Source organism: Grus americana, chromosome 1, assembly GCF_028858705.1.
Source record: "Grus americana isolate bGruAme1 chromosome 1, bGruAme1.mat, whole genome shotgun sequence".
Lineage (NCBI taxonomy): Eukaryota > Metazoa > Chordata > Aves > Gruiformes > Gruidae > Grus > Grus americana.
Window position 1 is genome coordinate 22,861,442 of NC_072852.1, and position 14,341 is coordinate 22,875,782.

At 42.0% G+C, this 14,341-nt stretch overlaps 1 protein-coding gene across 8 annotated transcripts in view; it reads right to left on the minus strand.

Moving 5' to 3' along the window:
- Nucleotides 1–2,424: 2,424 nt before the first annotated feature.
- PLXNB2 (plexin B2) overlaps nt 2,425–14,341 on the minus strand; it is a 257,382-nt gene continuing 245,465 nt past the window's right edge. For all 8 annotated transcript variants that reach the window (XM_054834250.1, XM_054834267.1, XM_054834306.1 and 5 more), the window contains 7 exons: nt 13,079–13,233; nt 11,291–11,451; nt 10,557–10,704; nt 10,013–10,077; nt 9,231–9,306; nt 7,173–7,247; nt 2,425–4,325 (listed from right to left, as the gene is read on the minus strand). In XM_054834250.1, the coding sequence (XP_054690225.1) occupies nt 4,221–4,325; nt 7,173–7,247; nt 9,231–9,306; nt 10,013–10,077; nt 10,557–10,704; nt 11,291–11,451; nt 13,079–13,233 (785 nt within the window). In that variant the 3' untranslated portion in view covers nt 2,425–4,220. The remainder of the gene's footprint in view (nt 4,326–7,172; nt 7,248–9,230; nt 9,307–10,012; nt 10,078–10,556; nt 10,705–11,290; nt 11,452–13,078; nt 13,234–14,341) is intronic.

Consider the following 14,341-nt stretch of genomic DNA (forward strand, 5'->3'; position numbering starts at 1 on the left):
TCTCCAGGGAATCCCATGCTCCAGGCAGATCTGGCAAAGCAAACTTCTAAGAACAGAGGAACTTGTGTAACGGAGAACCTGGAAAGCTTCAGGCGCTGAGTTTGAGTGCAGTGAGCTGGGAATGAGGGATGAAAGCAAGTCACAAGGACCACGGTGCTGAGGTTTCCAGTGCAAAAACTCAAGAGACTCAAAGTGCCAAATTTCAGCCCCTCTGAGCATAAGGCAGAATAGCACAGGACTCAAACCAGCGGTTGGTAGAAAAATGGCAGCCAGACATCCTCCTTTAAATGGCTGAAATCAACTCATTGCTCTGACAGGTTATCTCTAGACAGAGGAAGAACAAAAAAAGCCCCAAACAACTTCCCCCATGAGCTTTTTTTAAGAGAAGACAACAGTCTTGGAAAAAGTCTTAAGGCAATCTTTGCTCAAGATCAAATTCTTTAGAGAGGAAATCCTCAGAGAACTGTGACACCACGTGCTTAGGTGCAAATGGGAACCCTGACTAGAACCTGAATCTAGCAGGGTAAATCGCGGTGTTGCAGCCATAGGAAGTGTGCGAAGGAGGTGTTTCTGGATCACATTCAGAGGGGGTTTTAGGCCATGCAGGTACATACCTCCAGGGCCTACTATGGTTGACAATGGCTGCGTTACTAGCACAGCTTGAGAACCTGGAAGAGTAAAGGATGGCCACAAAATCTCATCAGTGCTGGAAAGTCCAGGACAGCTGAAATTCAAGCTCAGCGACATTTCAAGTCTTTATGCAGCTGGCTAAAAATCCTTCTGTGTTACAACAGTTTGGGAATTTGTGAATTTATGAATTCCAGTTTGAGTTTCTGAATTCCCTGTGTTTTTGTTTATAGTGATGGCTCTGTTGGGCCTCAAAAGGTTGCCAGAGAGGCCAGCTCTAGAGAATGCATGTAAACACAGCTCAGGCTGAGCAAACACGTGTCCAACACGGCAGCTGGCAGAAGGGGGATGCTCCGGTATGGCTGTAACAGGCTGATCAGAGAAACCATCTTGACGAAGCACGATGCCTTGCGTATGCACGCTAGCCAAGGTCCCCTCCACCCATAACCTACAGCATATAGAGTGTGGCAAAAAGATCTAGTAAGGTGTCAGAGGAAACCTGGCATTCAGGAACAGAGAGTAAATTCCTGGCCATAGACAAAAAAACCAAATTCCCGTTCAGTTGGGTGAGTCACTCTGTATTGGGCAAGCAGGGACAGGGACCTTGTCCCATCATCTGAGATCTCTACTTGTTAGTTTGCTGGTGGGGAAACAAGGAGTAAACCCTTTGGAGAGGCTGAAATCTGCAATAGGATTCAGATCTGCTGGTGGTGGTTGACAGCCTGGACCCACCTCTGAACTACGGCTGGGAGATGTCCAAGCAAGGGTGGTTGTTCACAGCTGCTGCTGAGCAGCAGAGTGGCTCCCATTATGCAGAGAAGGTTCTTGTGCTCAAAGACGTGCCCCTTAGAGGGGTTGTAGAGGGGATGAAAAGGAGGGAGACCCCCAGTGAGCTTTTTTCTTTTATCTTGCAGATGAACCAGATGGCAGGAGCAGCAGAAACCAAAGGAGGAGCATGAAACCTTTAAGATTGCTAAAACACAGGGAAAACTGAAGCCAAAAACTAGGCCTGGACAAAACAGAGCACCGGAGTGGAAAAACAAGCGCTGAAGGAGCTTAGCCAAAAGGGGAAAGAATAAAATAAACCAGTGCAGTTCTTCAATTCAAATTCCAACTCTCTGCTTTCAGGAGAGGAGACTTAGAGAAACTGAAGAACTGGCATTAACTCTCCTTTGTAGCTGCAGCTGCTCACAGATAGCTGCCTCCGTGTTCCCTGGCAGACGGCACTGCAGCACCGAAAGCCTGCGAATTTCCCAGGATGCAAGAAAAGGGCACCAAAGAGCGACCAATGGATCCCCAATGAACTCGCATGTGCCGCAGACCCATGCGCCTGTCTAACAGGTAAGAAAGATCGTGCTACAGCATCGCCACAGCCCACGGCAGCTTGCGGTCGCCTGCAGCTGCTCTGCATCGGGCCACTGGTGGCGGGAGATACGTAATGTTCCCTCTGAAAGGCTGCCTTGCTCAAGCAGGGCTTTCTGATCTCTCTGGAGAGATGCCGCCGAGCCTGTATTTTAATGGGCTTTTGGGTCCCAAGACAGATTTTCATCAGGCAAGAAGACCTCGCTACGGGATGTTGCACTACATCCTCTCTTCTCAGGAGTACTCTCATTTTTCAGAGTGAATGCCCATAAAAAGGGCATGATGTCAGGGGTACCATCTGTGGGATGTGCTGTGCTCCTCCATTACCAACCGCAGACTGATGGACGCTGCTGCTCTGTCACCCTGGAGGAAGCATTACAAACCCCTTTCAGCACCCCCACCCCCCGATTTCAGTAAAGATCCTGTGACACTTGGTGGAAAAAAACAACATTGTATTTGATTTACAATTAACAGGATTTACAAATAATGACAAAGAAACAGATTAGCCATGAAATTAGGATGCCTTTGTTGATGAAGGAGTAGCAGGCAAAGCACCTTTACGTAGAAGTGATGTACCTCAGTCCTAAACAGTGTAAAATAACTTACAGCCCAGGCAGGTTCAGGAACGATTACACACAAATGCGAGAAGTCAAGTACAAAGCGAACAAAAAACCTCTCCCAGCCCACTGGGCAGGAAACCAGTTCTGGCGAGGCTTCCGATTTCCAGAAACTGAAGGAAAGGCCCACTGACAAATATTAAGAAATTTTCAAAAAGAGGGAAAAAAAAATTAATCAGCAAACAGTGAAAGTCCCTGTATGACGAGGTGCCGGGCAGGGAGAGCGGGCAGCAGACACTGCGTTAGCTTGCTGAGAATCAGCAGAGTCCGGGCGCTTGGCAGGACAACGAACGAAGGAGTACAGATGGCAGCGCTTCATTAAAATGCTACTTTACTGCCAAAAACTTGCGAGACAAAGAGGAATAAAGTTCTCTGATGTGCAATGCAGCAATTTAAGAAGATGTACCTAACTTTTGGATTTGTATGGAGCTTACCTATATTGTAAACACACACTTTCTGACGAGTTATTTCAATTGTCTTTGCTGTGGGTTACGGTGTGTATTCAATCAAATGCAGCATTCCAAGGCTCAAAACTGACTGAGTGGTTTTCAATAGACAGGTATATGATTTTTCCAATATCATACTAGTATTTTACATCACAAATACAATAGAAACAAGTGATGGTATTTCTAGGACAGTTCCAAGATTCAAATAAAAAATCATCAGAACCATTCTAAAATAAGATATTATACATAATCAAATCATGTTAAACAGCACACTCTCGGCAAGCAGCTAATTACAAGCATTCTGCTGGTCATGTTTTTCACACAAAAGTCATTCAATAGCACATAAATACTTCTTTTTCCGATCTGCTTCTTTTTACAAAACCATTCATCAGATTCACAGAATTAGTACAAGTAAGGCACATTAGCATATATCATAAAACTCACAATAATAACAGAGAGTTGTAAAGTTTTAAGGACTAATTCCTTCTTTGCAGTGATTTCTGAACCGAATGAGACTTTATCGGTAGAACCCTCCTACATTGACGTTACTCTTGTTTCCGTTGCAGCCAGCTGTGGTGGGTGCAATACTGTGCATCACCATGGACATAAATAATAAAATTAAGAACCACGTGTGGCAGCAAATCCCATTCTTGGGTCTTGCAGAGAAATCAGACACGTTGTTCCCGATGTTCATTACGAGCACAGACTACGTTTTAGAGCTACGTGGAAGTCAATTTCCAGTTATCAAAATAAAGGGGGATATTGCATGTGTCTCTGAGCATGTTACTGGTTTCCTAATACAAATATTGCTTAATGTAGAAAGGATGCTAGAGTACTGAATTTACTTGCATAATGACTTCTAAATGCTGATGTCTTCGATTCTACTAAATTAAACAAACTATAGGTTTTCCTTCTTCCACCCCCCCCACCCTGGCCCCAACCAAAGGACTCTCTTTCCCACAGAAGATTCATTTACACACAACACAGCTTTTAATTAGAAGCATAATTTACAGTAAAAATTTTTTACATTACACCTCTGCTATCAAAAAAACATGAAATTTTTCATTTAAAGTTGTAATTATACATTAAAAAATAGAACACTATTTCCTTAACAGGAAGAATGAATTTGAACATCTTCAGATCAGATTTCTTTATTGCGGCTTCTGAGTCAAAGGTCAGTCACTTTATTCTCTAACGCAGCTGCTATTTGCTGTAAACGGAAGGCGAGCTGCATTTTTTGTGCAGCTGGATCCTCTTCAAGTGCATTTATAATCTGGAAGAAATAAACACAGAATGTTTAGAATCATTTAGCTTAAAATATACGACATAGTTCCCGGACCAAGTGTTTGATACTACTTTGGTTGTAAAGTCTTTTGCATCACCCTGTACCAAAGATAAAGTCCATCTAGTAAGCCTCATGTTCTATTTTTACACAAAGGCAATAGAAATGATCGTCTCTGCTACTTTATCTAAGTTGCTGTAATGTTTCCCATTATGCTGGGATCCAAGCAAATTAATAGGTAGTACCTTATCTTGTGAAATACTGCATTCCAAGATGGAGCAGGCAGAGGGAAAAACGTCTTTATAGCTATTTAAGAAACACTGCTTTTAATTACAGTGCACCCTACAAAGCTTAAGGGTCATTTACCAGCAGTAATTAAGCCCCGTCCCCATGAGCTTTGATTGTGAGAAGCTCCTGGGTGGTCCACGCACCGGCGTTAGGTAGGGCAACGCCAGGTCTCTTGTGGCTATAGGCAATACGATGAAGGAAAGAGCCTGGCCGCAGCGGCAGGGAGCTGCCGGCAGCTTCGCTTCGGCTCTCGCCAAGAATTGCCGAGACTCCGGCCCAGCACCGCGTAGCTCAGGAAGCAAAGAGCTCGTCAGAGCAGCCCCATAGCCCCCCATGTGCAGCCTCTGCTGTACAGAATGTATATATGGGAAGGTATGACGCTAAGACACAAGGGATTTGAAAACATAAGCTAGAAAAGGTCAACTGTTATGAGAAGGCTTTTCTTCAAATAGAGTTTTTCAGGGCTTCTCAAGATCAAATTTCAAAGGTTTCGAAAGGTTTTCATTTCCACCATCCTTCAGGGAAACTTCTCCACTGACTATTAGATTTCTCCATTAGAAGAATGTGTTACACGGCAAAACCGTTCCGTTTTCTAGAACTGCTTTATTAATAAAAGTCAGACCCTGTACTCGAGCAGAAACCTTCAGCTCTGTTTAAACACTATATAAACTTGCAAGTACAAGAACTGGAGAAATAGAGTTTGCCTGTCGCTACCCGGGGTTCCCACTGCTCCTTGCACATCACTGACAATGGAGATCAGTGCAGCCAGGATCAATCTAGCCAATAATTTCACTTTGAAGGGCTGGTATAGCGTTCGAGTTTCAAACACTGGAGCAAATTTGTTTAGAAATAATTATTTTAATGGATTTGTTTTTAAAGTGTGAAAACATTTTTACAAGACAGAGTTAATAAACACTTATTACAGTATTTAAATTGGGCCTAATTTAATTTGATATTGTTCCCTTAATTTAAACAATTGCATCTAGCTGTAACTCCTCGCATCTAGACTAAATAATTCATGATTATCTCTGCTGGTGAATATATCCTTCATATAAATGTGGACAATTAGAATGTACCCACTTAGTCATTGTCAAGCCCTGCAGAGATGCAGAAGGTACAGCGCATGCTGGGAACCACTGCATCAGTAATAAAGACAAGGGCAGCTGCAAAATGTTCCAATTTATGCAAATTAAAACATTTTCATGGAAAATAAATAAGCTTGATTGATTTTACTGAATGGTTCTTGACAGATTATCTTCATAACTCTGAATTAGCAGCGTTTTCATCAGACGCACCTTGTCGTTACACAGTGATGTACGTGAAAGGAAGAGCTGCAGCTACGCTGGGCTTTGCTGGCCTGCCACCGATGGAGTCCCACAGACTGGTGACCACAGGCTCCACCTGTGCCTGCCACCAAACACGAAACCACGGGTGGAAGCAAGGGACACGGGGTGTGGAAGAATCAGGGCTTTATGGTTCACCTGTCATCTGGGGTCCCTGAGCGTTTCTGTAAGAGGTCAGCCCAGGGATGCGCTGGGGGAGGCGCTGACAGCCAGCTCGGTTAGCGATGGGGACGAGGGGTGAGGAAACCAACGCCATCTGGTTGGCCTGCATCCCTTTGGCTGCTCCCCCTACTGCCCCTCGTTGCAAGACTTCTCAGGGTGATTCAATTTTCCCTGCTTACATCTGTTTTAAAGCTGCGACAGGCTGGCTGCTCCTGTATAAAGCAGCTGCAGTGAAGCTGAGGATGAGACTCACTGTCTTTAGTGCTAAATGTAAGTGAAAACATGAGCTGTGCTGAGGTGCAAGACAAACCGAAGAGAGCTCACATGTGCTGTACTCCTTTTCGATTCAGCATCTGTTCTTACTTGCTTTGATTTAATTCTGAGAGTTTTCTGGTGGCATTCATTTCCATGGAAACCTCGGAATAAAAGTTTCCTTCTCTCTTTTTGTTTTCAGATTAAGTTTGGAGAGCCACAGCCCAGCTACACTGGGTATTCTTTGTCCCCTGTTCCACAGGGCGTGAAGAACCCAAGAATCACTTTGGGCTGAATCTGTGAGCCTCCTTTGGAATCAGGCTATATTCAAGTTACTCTACTTTGGTTTACCTTGGGCAGGCACTTCATTTGGCACAGCAAAACAGGGACGGATGGTAGCATGCATGGAAGTTTTAAGTGCATCTTAACTAATAAAAAAGGCACAGCCCCACAAGCTGCTTCCTACAAGCAAAACAAGTTTAATTGGTTGTTCCTAAAAAGCCACCCTTGAAATCTGATGTAACTTTGACGACTCCTTTTTGCTCGGTGACATTCTTATGTCCTAATTCTTAGGAATAGTCCATAATGAAATTGTTCATTTATAAGAACACACCTTTGACCACTCTAATTGCCAAGCAAGGCGTATAATTGCAACGTTAGAGCTCTCTGCCTAGCATTGCTTTTACCTGATTATCCAGGGAATTCCGGAAGTTGTTCCTTTACACTGATGTTAGCCTTCATAACTTTTTACCATTAATATTATTAAAAAATGAAAACAAAAGCTGCAACTTACCTCATCATAGTATTTGTTGGTATACTGGTAGAGTTGGTGTAGAGCCACAAGCGTATTTAAGGAATCGGTATGTGCCTGTTAAACAACACAAGCGGGCAGCAAACATGTCAAAATGTGATCACAGACAGCTGAAAGTTATGCACATGTACAACTGTTGGATACAATATACAAGATTTCCAAATGCAAGCTCTGCATCCTGTTATTTTTGTTAAATGACTGTTGGGGCAGAAAAGAGGGGGGAGAAAACTTTTGTTTGGTGATTTTTAGATCAAGACTTTCCTGTTGGTGTTTTTCTAGCCTGTCCACAACTCTAACACTGGAGGTGGAAAATATTTTGAACTCAACGTCAAACCACAGAGTACAGCTCAAACATCTGTTAACAACATGAGTATGTATAACTAAAGCATTTACTCAGTGCAATCTATGTATTGTTGAGATATTAAGCATTGGTTCTGTCACTCTCATGGCTGTTTGACATCCTTTCTCCAGCTCTTTTTAACTCTTTGAAATTATGCACACCTCACTACAGCAAAGGTGTAGCTCATCAAGATCGTGAGCACATTTGGAAAAAGCCATCTGAATCACGAAGATGGAATGGGGAGAGAGAGACAGAGAGAAAAGGGACTTTAAATGAAGCAGGAAATAACCCTTCCATTACCTCTTCCTCCCTCACCCATGACGTTTAAGTCATTTAGTGAATGTGCTCTACCTGTCTAAATGATGGTTTTCATTCAAATGCACAGGACTCAAGTCTCTAGCCATGCCTTTAGTCTTTTAAGTTAGTTAAGAAAATGAAGAATTGCAAAATATTGCTACTGGCATAAATGATTACCCAAGACGTAATGCAGCAGAGAAACATCCATCTTTCCTTGCTCTATAAAAGTCACTTCTAGAGCTGGTCAAAATTTGCAATGTTCTACCACTCCTTCCATGTTAATTTTTATCATAATTTATAATGTAAATAGAAAGGACCAACATATTCTGCTGACGTTAAAACATTCTAATGAATTTACTTTTAATCACCAAAGGTTTTAATTTTATATACATCTCAAGTTGTGCAATAAATAAAATGAACTGGAAAATGAAATGTCACTGCAGATGAGTTTTGTAGTGAATGACTGAAAATAGAAATGCTCTCATGAGGACGTTGATCTGCTAAATGTTAAGTCCTAAGGGCACTGAAATAAACAAACCACAAAAATTCCCCAAACATCTTCCTTACGCTAGAACTCTTCAACTAAATTAAGCAAATGAGCAAACCAGCCAGTAAGTGCACTGCCTCTTTGCTCAGGCTAAACAACATCTTTTAAGACTGGTGAGGGCCTCTCCTGGTTCTCCAAGTTAAATTGAGTGCTTCGAAGGCACGAGCCTGCTCTAGCTAAGCTGAGCTGCAGAGCGGACAGGCTCTTTCAAGACCAAAGCAGGTTTTGTCATGTCTTTGCTCCACCAGTCTCCAACCAGAGTCCCCAGTGAGCAACCACCCCCCTCTGCTCTTCTCCATGAGCAGTGGCCCCCAATAACCTATAATGCAGAAAGAAAAAGTGCCACTGAGGGACCACATGGTGACCTTCTCCCACGCAGAGTAAAGCAGAAGTATTGCCCTCATACAGACAGCTCTAAACCAGGCTGTACTTAATGTAAGTGCCTCCCCTTTCATTTCTGGAATCTAATTTTTGCACTCTGAATTCTGTCATTACTTGTTATCAGTATGATCAATGCTAAAAATCCTCTACTTGCTGCAGAGAGAAAACACCGTTCAAGAGCGCTATAATTTTTCCACAATGGATGTGAAAAAATCCAAACACTTTGCTCTGGCACCTACATCACTCGGATAGATCAGTGATGATAACCATTCTTGCTTTCATTCAATAATCTACATTTCAAAGGGCTAAAAGGAACGACTGCACGAAACAGGGATATTTCAGAGATTTATGAAATAACTCATCTGATGTTTGCACATACAAAAAACCCACTCACTGAGTTAGAAAGAGAAGACAAAGAAAAACGGTGCTATACTTGGCTCCAATTTCAGGACAAGGAAATGGAATTTATTCTTACCCTAGAAATCTCTGCTAGATGGGTATTCATGTCTTGGTCACTAACTGGCACCATCTGACGAATACCTTTGTAGTAACTGCAACAGATGAAAACAGACTTTCAAACAGGTGAAATACACTGTAGTTTTCTGGTAATTCCTTCAATTTTGCAATTATTTTAAACATGCTTCCTAATAATGCAGGAGATGCACTACCACAACAGACCAACGATTGGCAGTAATCCTGCCTTCCAACAGTCATTAGTACCTTCACAACAGAGGCAAATCATACAGGGCCACACCACAGGAAAGAAATCTATTTCTAATTGCAGCCGATGATTATTTTAGGTCTTCAAACTTTTGAAGTCATCAGCTAGCAAGAGTTTTGTCCTGTGGCAGATCTTCCATGGTATTCACAGAATTGCCAATTAGCAAATTAATAAAGTCAGAGATGGAATAGAAAAAATGTATTTGTGAAAATGTTTTCAGGATTTGATCTCTGCTGAATTATGGAAGTGCAGCGTTGGTTAGACAGATCGTACAGGTAACAACAACCACTGCAGAAAACTGCATCATGTTTTCTCCTGCATAAATCTATCCATCTGTCTGCACAGACATGGACAAGCGCTGGGTCACAACAGCACTCCCTCTCAACCCTGCCAACGCTGCCACCAAGGGAACGTTTTAACATTCAGGTGTAAAATTTCTGACAGTTGACTTTGACTACGTCAGCATTCGCTTTTCCTCCAACGCAGGCTTAAAGCCCTAACAACTCAAAATACGCATGAAAAGAGTCTATACTTACTCTTCCACCATTTTCTTATAGTTAGAGATTTCTTTCGCGTAAAGTAATTTATTACTCGGAGAATCCTGAAAAATTAAAAAGAAAAAAAGAAAAGAAAAAGAAAGTCAAGGACTTAAGATCAAGCCTTTATATTCACATGCACCTGAGCTTTACAGATGTTAACATTTGGATGCTTATTAACATCGGTGGGATAACATCATGTCCGAAAAGGATTAAGTCTGGACACAGCATTACTGTTGAGTTTTACAAATATATCAATGCAAGAGGATACTAAATCATTGGTGGGCATGAAATAATCAGTTCTTAAACTTGCTTTTTAAAAGCAGTCGCTATTTTCTCCTTTTTATAAATATCAATTGGCAGACTACACAGTAACACTGACACATTCACCAACCTGTTAAATGGTGAGATGCTAACTTCACTATAAAACTAAAAAAGAAACTATCAAGGCTGTATCTCCTCAGAGAATGGGTATTGTCTATGAGGATGCCCTTTGTCTTGTCAGGCATGAGCGTAGTCAGGATGTAGAATGCAAATCACTTACTCTGCTTAATTTGTGCTCTGTTCTTGTGCAAGCATCCATGAAAGTCTGTGCAATGACTGACAAGGAAGCATCCACTACTTCGTGAACATGAACATCGAAGATGAAATGGGGATTTTTCAGTATGTTTACCCAGAATCTAAGAGGCAGGCTGAAAGCAAGAAAAAACATAAATCATCTTTTTTACATGATAAATGATCTACAACAAGCAAATCAGATGAAATTAAGTACGGCTTTTGCATTTTGATCTCCTCACAACAGTGAAGCTTAATTTTATATTTCAACATTTATACAAGCTATCTGTTGTCTGGTTTCCATGTCTGAAAAAGAAGCTTTTCTGTCTCTCACAAAGTCGTACGAGAAGAATCTTGAGTGCCTCAGAATAGCAAAAGAAGATGTCTGCGTGGTTAGAGAAACTACCCGAGGAGTATTTTATTAGATTTTCTGCTTTGACAGGTAAATCTAGTCCCATTTGCCTCTTGCTTTCCTCTTCTCTGAGGGAGGACAAAAAGCGGTAGATCTGCCAGTGACAGCCCCATAGGTAGGCTGGTTTCATTTTTGCAGCTTCTAAGCTTACAGGGAATCCTTTTGATCATATAAATATATTATCTCAATTAAAATGATTCTGAGAATTATAAATGAACTTTACTCTGATTTGCGGTACGAGTGCCAGTACGTACCTGGGAATTACACTCTCATTTCTCTGCAATACAAATATTACTCTGTTCATACTGCACCTGTTTGTTTTCCAGATGTGAATGGTATCTTCATCCTTGATGTCGTGTTTTTCTGCTTGCTCATCAAGAAAGTCAAAGAAATATTTCACAGCTGGGGGCACCACATGGTTCGAGTTGAGCACGCTATGAAAGAAGTTATCTACAAACTGCTGAAGTGTCCCCTAAAAGCAAATTTAAAAAAAATCTATTACATTTGTGTTACAGGCTGAACTCAGTGCCATCCGAGAGTCTTTTATTCCAACTGACACTAACAGCCAGTTGCAGTCACTGATGGCCTTCATCCTGAGTGCCAAGGGAACCAGGTGACAAAAACCAAGCAACTTCTTAGTGCAGTGACCTTGCAAACTGCCAACACAGTAAAGACCTTCTAGAGAACAATTTGATGTTCTAGCCTGAAAGGTTGCGACTTCGCCAACTATTCCACAGTTTTCACAGAAAGGTGTGCTTTCTGCTTGATAGAAGAAACAGAAACTGGTTGCTAAGTATACAATACATTTACACTTCAGGGTCATTGTGCACATAAAATAATTGTTAGTCATTTTTTAATGGTTTTGCAGCCTCCCTCCTCCAGTTTCTCTGACTCTAGAGCACCATGCAATTTTTAGAAACAGAATGAGAGGACAAGTACGAGTGACCATTTGACTTTTTGTTTAAGGGCAAGCACTTGGGTCTCGTCAGACACCCAGCCTGGTCCAGCTCCATGAGCTCCACCGAGCCCGAGGAGTGAAGTGTCCCCAGGAGGACTGTGTGCTTGGCTGGATTCCTGCACCTGCCTGGACCTCAGAGACTGTCCCCTTGTTTTAGAGATCAGCCTGTTGAGGGCACATGCAGTTTGTCCCCGCCAGCTGGTTGGCCCTGCGGACATGTTTGAAGGGCTGCATCCTCTGTCTCACTGTCACTCCAGCTGCCAGCTGCAGAACAGGGCAGAGACCGAGAAGGCAAGGAGCCCTAAGCCACTCTGCTGTCAGCAAGGACACATCGACAGTCCTTGGGTTGGATGGGTAGCTGTGGTCCCAGCCACCACACCTCACCAGCTCCATACGAGTTAGTAAAGCTCCAGACTAGTAATAATCTATAAACTGGCTACTGGGAATAGAAAAGGAACTATTGCATGGCTCTTTGCTGGCTCTTTGTCCTGAGTCTGTGTCATCTATATGCAGACTTTCCTTCACATCCACTTTCACACATGGACAAATGGCCTTAGCTGGAGTCAGGTCACCCTCATTTTCATCAGGAACCTGGCTTTAGCATCATTGAATGCATTATTCTAAGTTCTTTCTGCAAGGAGGAATGTTTCGCAAAATTATTTTGATTGTGATCCATTCTGCAGTATGAGCACTAAAAATACTCTAAGAGGACTATTGTTATTTGAAAACTTTTTCATTGTTTTTCTAGATTATACTGCAGCGTTGGTCACAAACAAAACCAGGGAAATATAAGGCTCTGTAGCAGTTTATAAAGCATTTGGTTCAACACAAAACCCAAAAGAATATTATCTAAACAGGTGGCACAGAGGAGAATATCCGTCTTTGTCTTGCAAGAAAAATCCTTATTTAACAAATACATAACCATGGTTCTCAGCTTTGATCAGAACTTACACTTTATCTCTTTCCCAGCAATGTTCCTCAGGGCATATTAATCACTTGAAGCCCTGAACACCAGCTTGTATGTACATGAGACATATTCAAAATTGCAGCCAAATGCATGATCAATAGTTGCATCATTTTCTTCAGTTGTACCTCAAAACCTATAGAAGTAAGGTGTAACTGTGGCACAGCTGAGCCCTACCTTCACAGAGAGAAGTCTGGTCAGGTAGATTTCTGTAATAGCTTTGGTCCTCTCTTTTTCTTTCACGCTGCCCCGCTTCGATTTACCTTCATCTATTTCATCTACTGGCCGGACGAGATGCCAGACTTTATTTTCATCTTCCAGGAGTGCATGCCCTAGAACCAGTAATTGGAATAATTACAAAAAATGCCCCACACCCTAATCAGCAACATGACAATAATCATAATACTTATATACAGGTAAGATCCTTATTCACTATCCTCAACTTGCCTTTTCTTTTGCCAAGAGGATCTAGATTATTCTGTTCCTGTCCAACATATATAACTCAAGTACTAAATGCCAAATAATACATAAGCTGGAAAAGCAGCACTGAAGTAGGATTGTGGCTTGCTTTTGTAACGAGCAAAGGGAAAGGAAGGAATCACACAGTAAGGAAACTCCTGTTCAGTCACGTAAGCACAGCATGTGTATTTTTTTGAGGTCCACGCAGTGAAATACTCTACTCCTTTGCGAATTCTCAGAGACATGATCAAGTTACAGAAATTCAGCTAGGTCCTACCCAACAGCCACCACTGAAAAGGTAGCCGTAGCCTGCTCCAGGTACAAGGCAAGATATTGTAGCAGCTCTGGTGAATTTGGCAGTGGCAATTTAAGAATTTATGATATCAATCTTTTTTCTAGTTATCATAATTACAATTTACATTTTCACCCTAATTGCTGAATTCAAAGTATGGTACCTCAGTTCAGATCTGCCTTTATCGGCATTTGACCAGCGTCACTTGACTTTGTAGCTGAAAGGAGGAAAAATGCATCCTTTTGTTGCGAGAACGTGAACTCCAGTAGACAGGTAATGACTGCAGCAAACTCAGAATCCATTATAATAAGATTTTTTAAACATTTCTTTGTCAGCATTCATAGCTTAAATCAGAGAAAGAGACTCACACCAAGTCTGTTACTGTATAGCGGAAACAGAAGTAAGCTCCTGGATGCTTCTGACAGCTCATCTGATTACAGGGCCTTGCTACGCTATATCCATGCCTTGGCCTTGCACCTGGGCCCTAAGCTTAGTTCCATGACCACGCAGTGGAATAAAGGGAGTCTCGCATTTCAGCGTCCACGTGAATGTTCAGACAAACTCTATGCTTGAGAACTTTTTGTTATGAACAGTTCTAAAAGAGATGATACAATTGTTTTAACTTGCAATTAATACCCCCTGAAAGAAGATTCTGTGTCACAAACTTAGTTTCACGCCTCCTGGTTTTG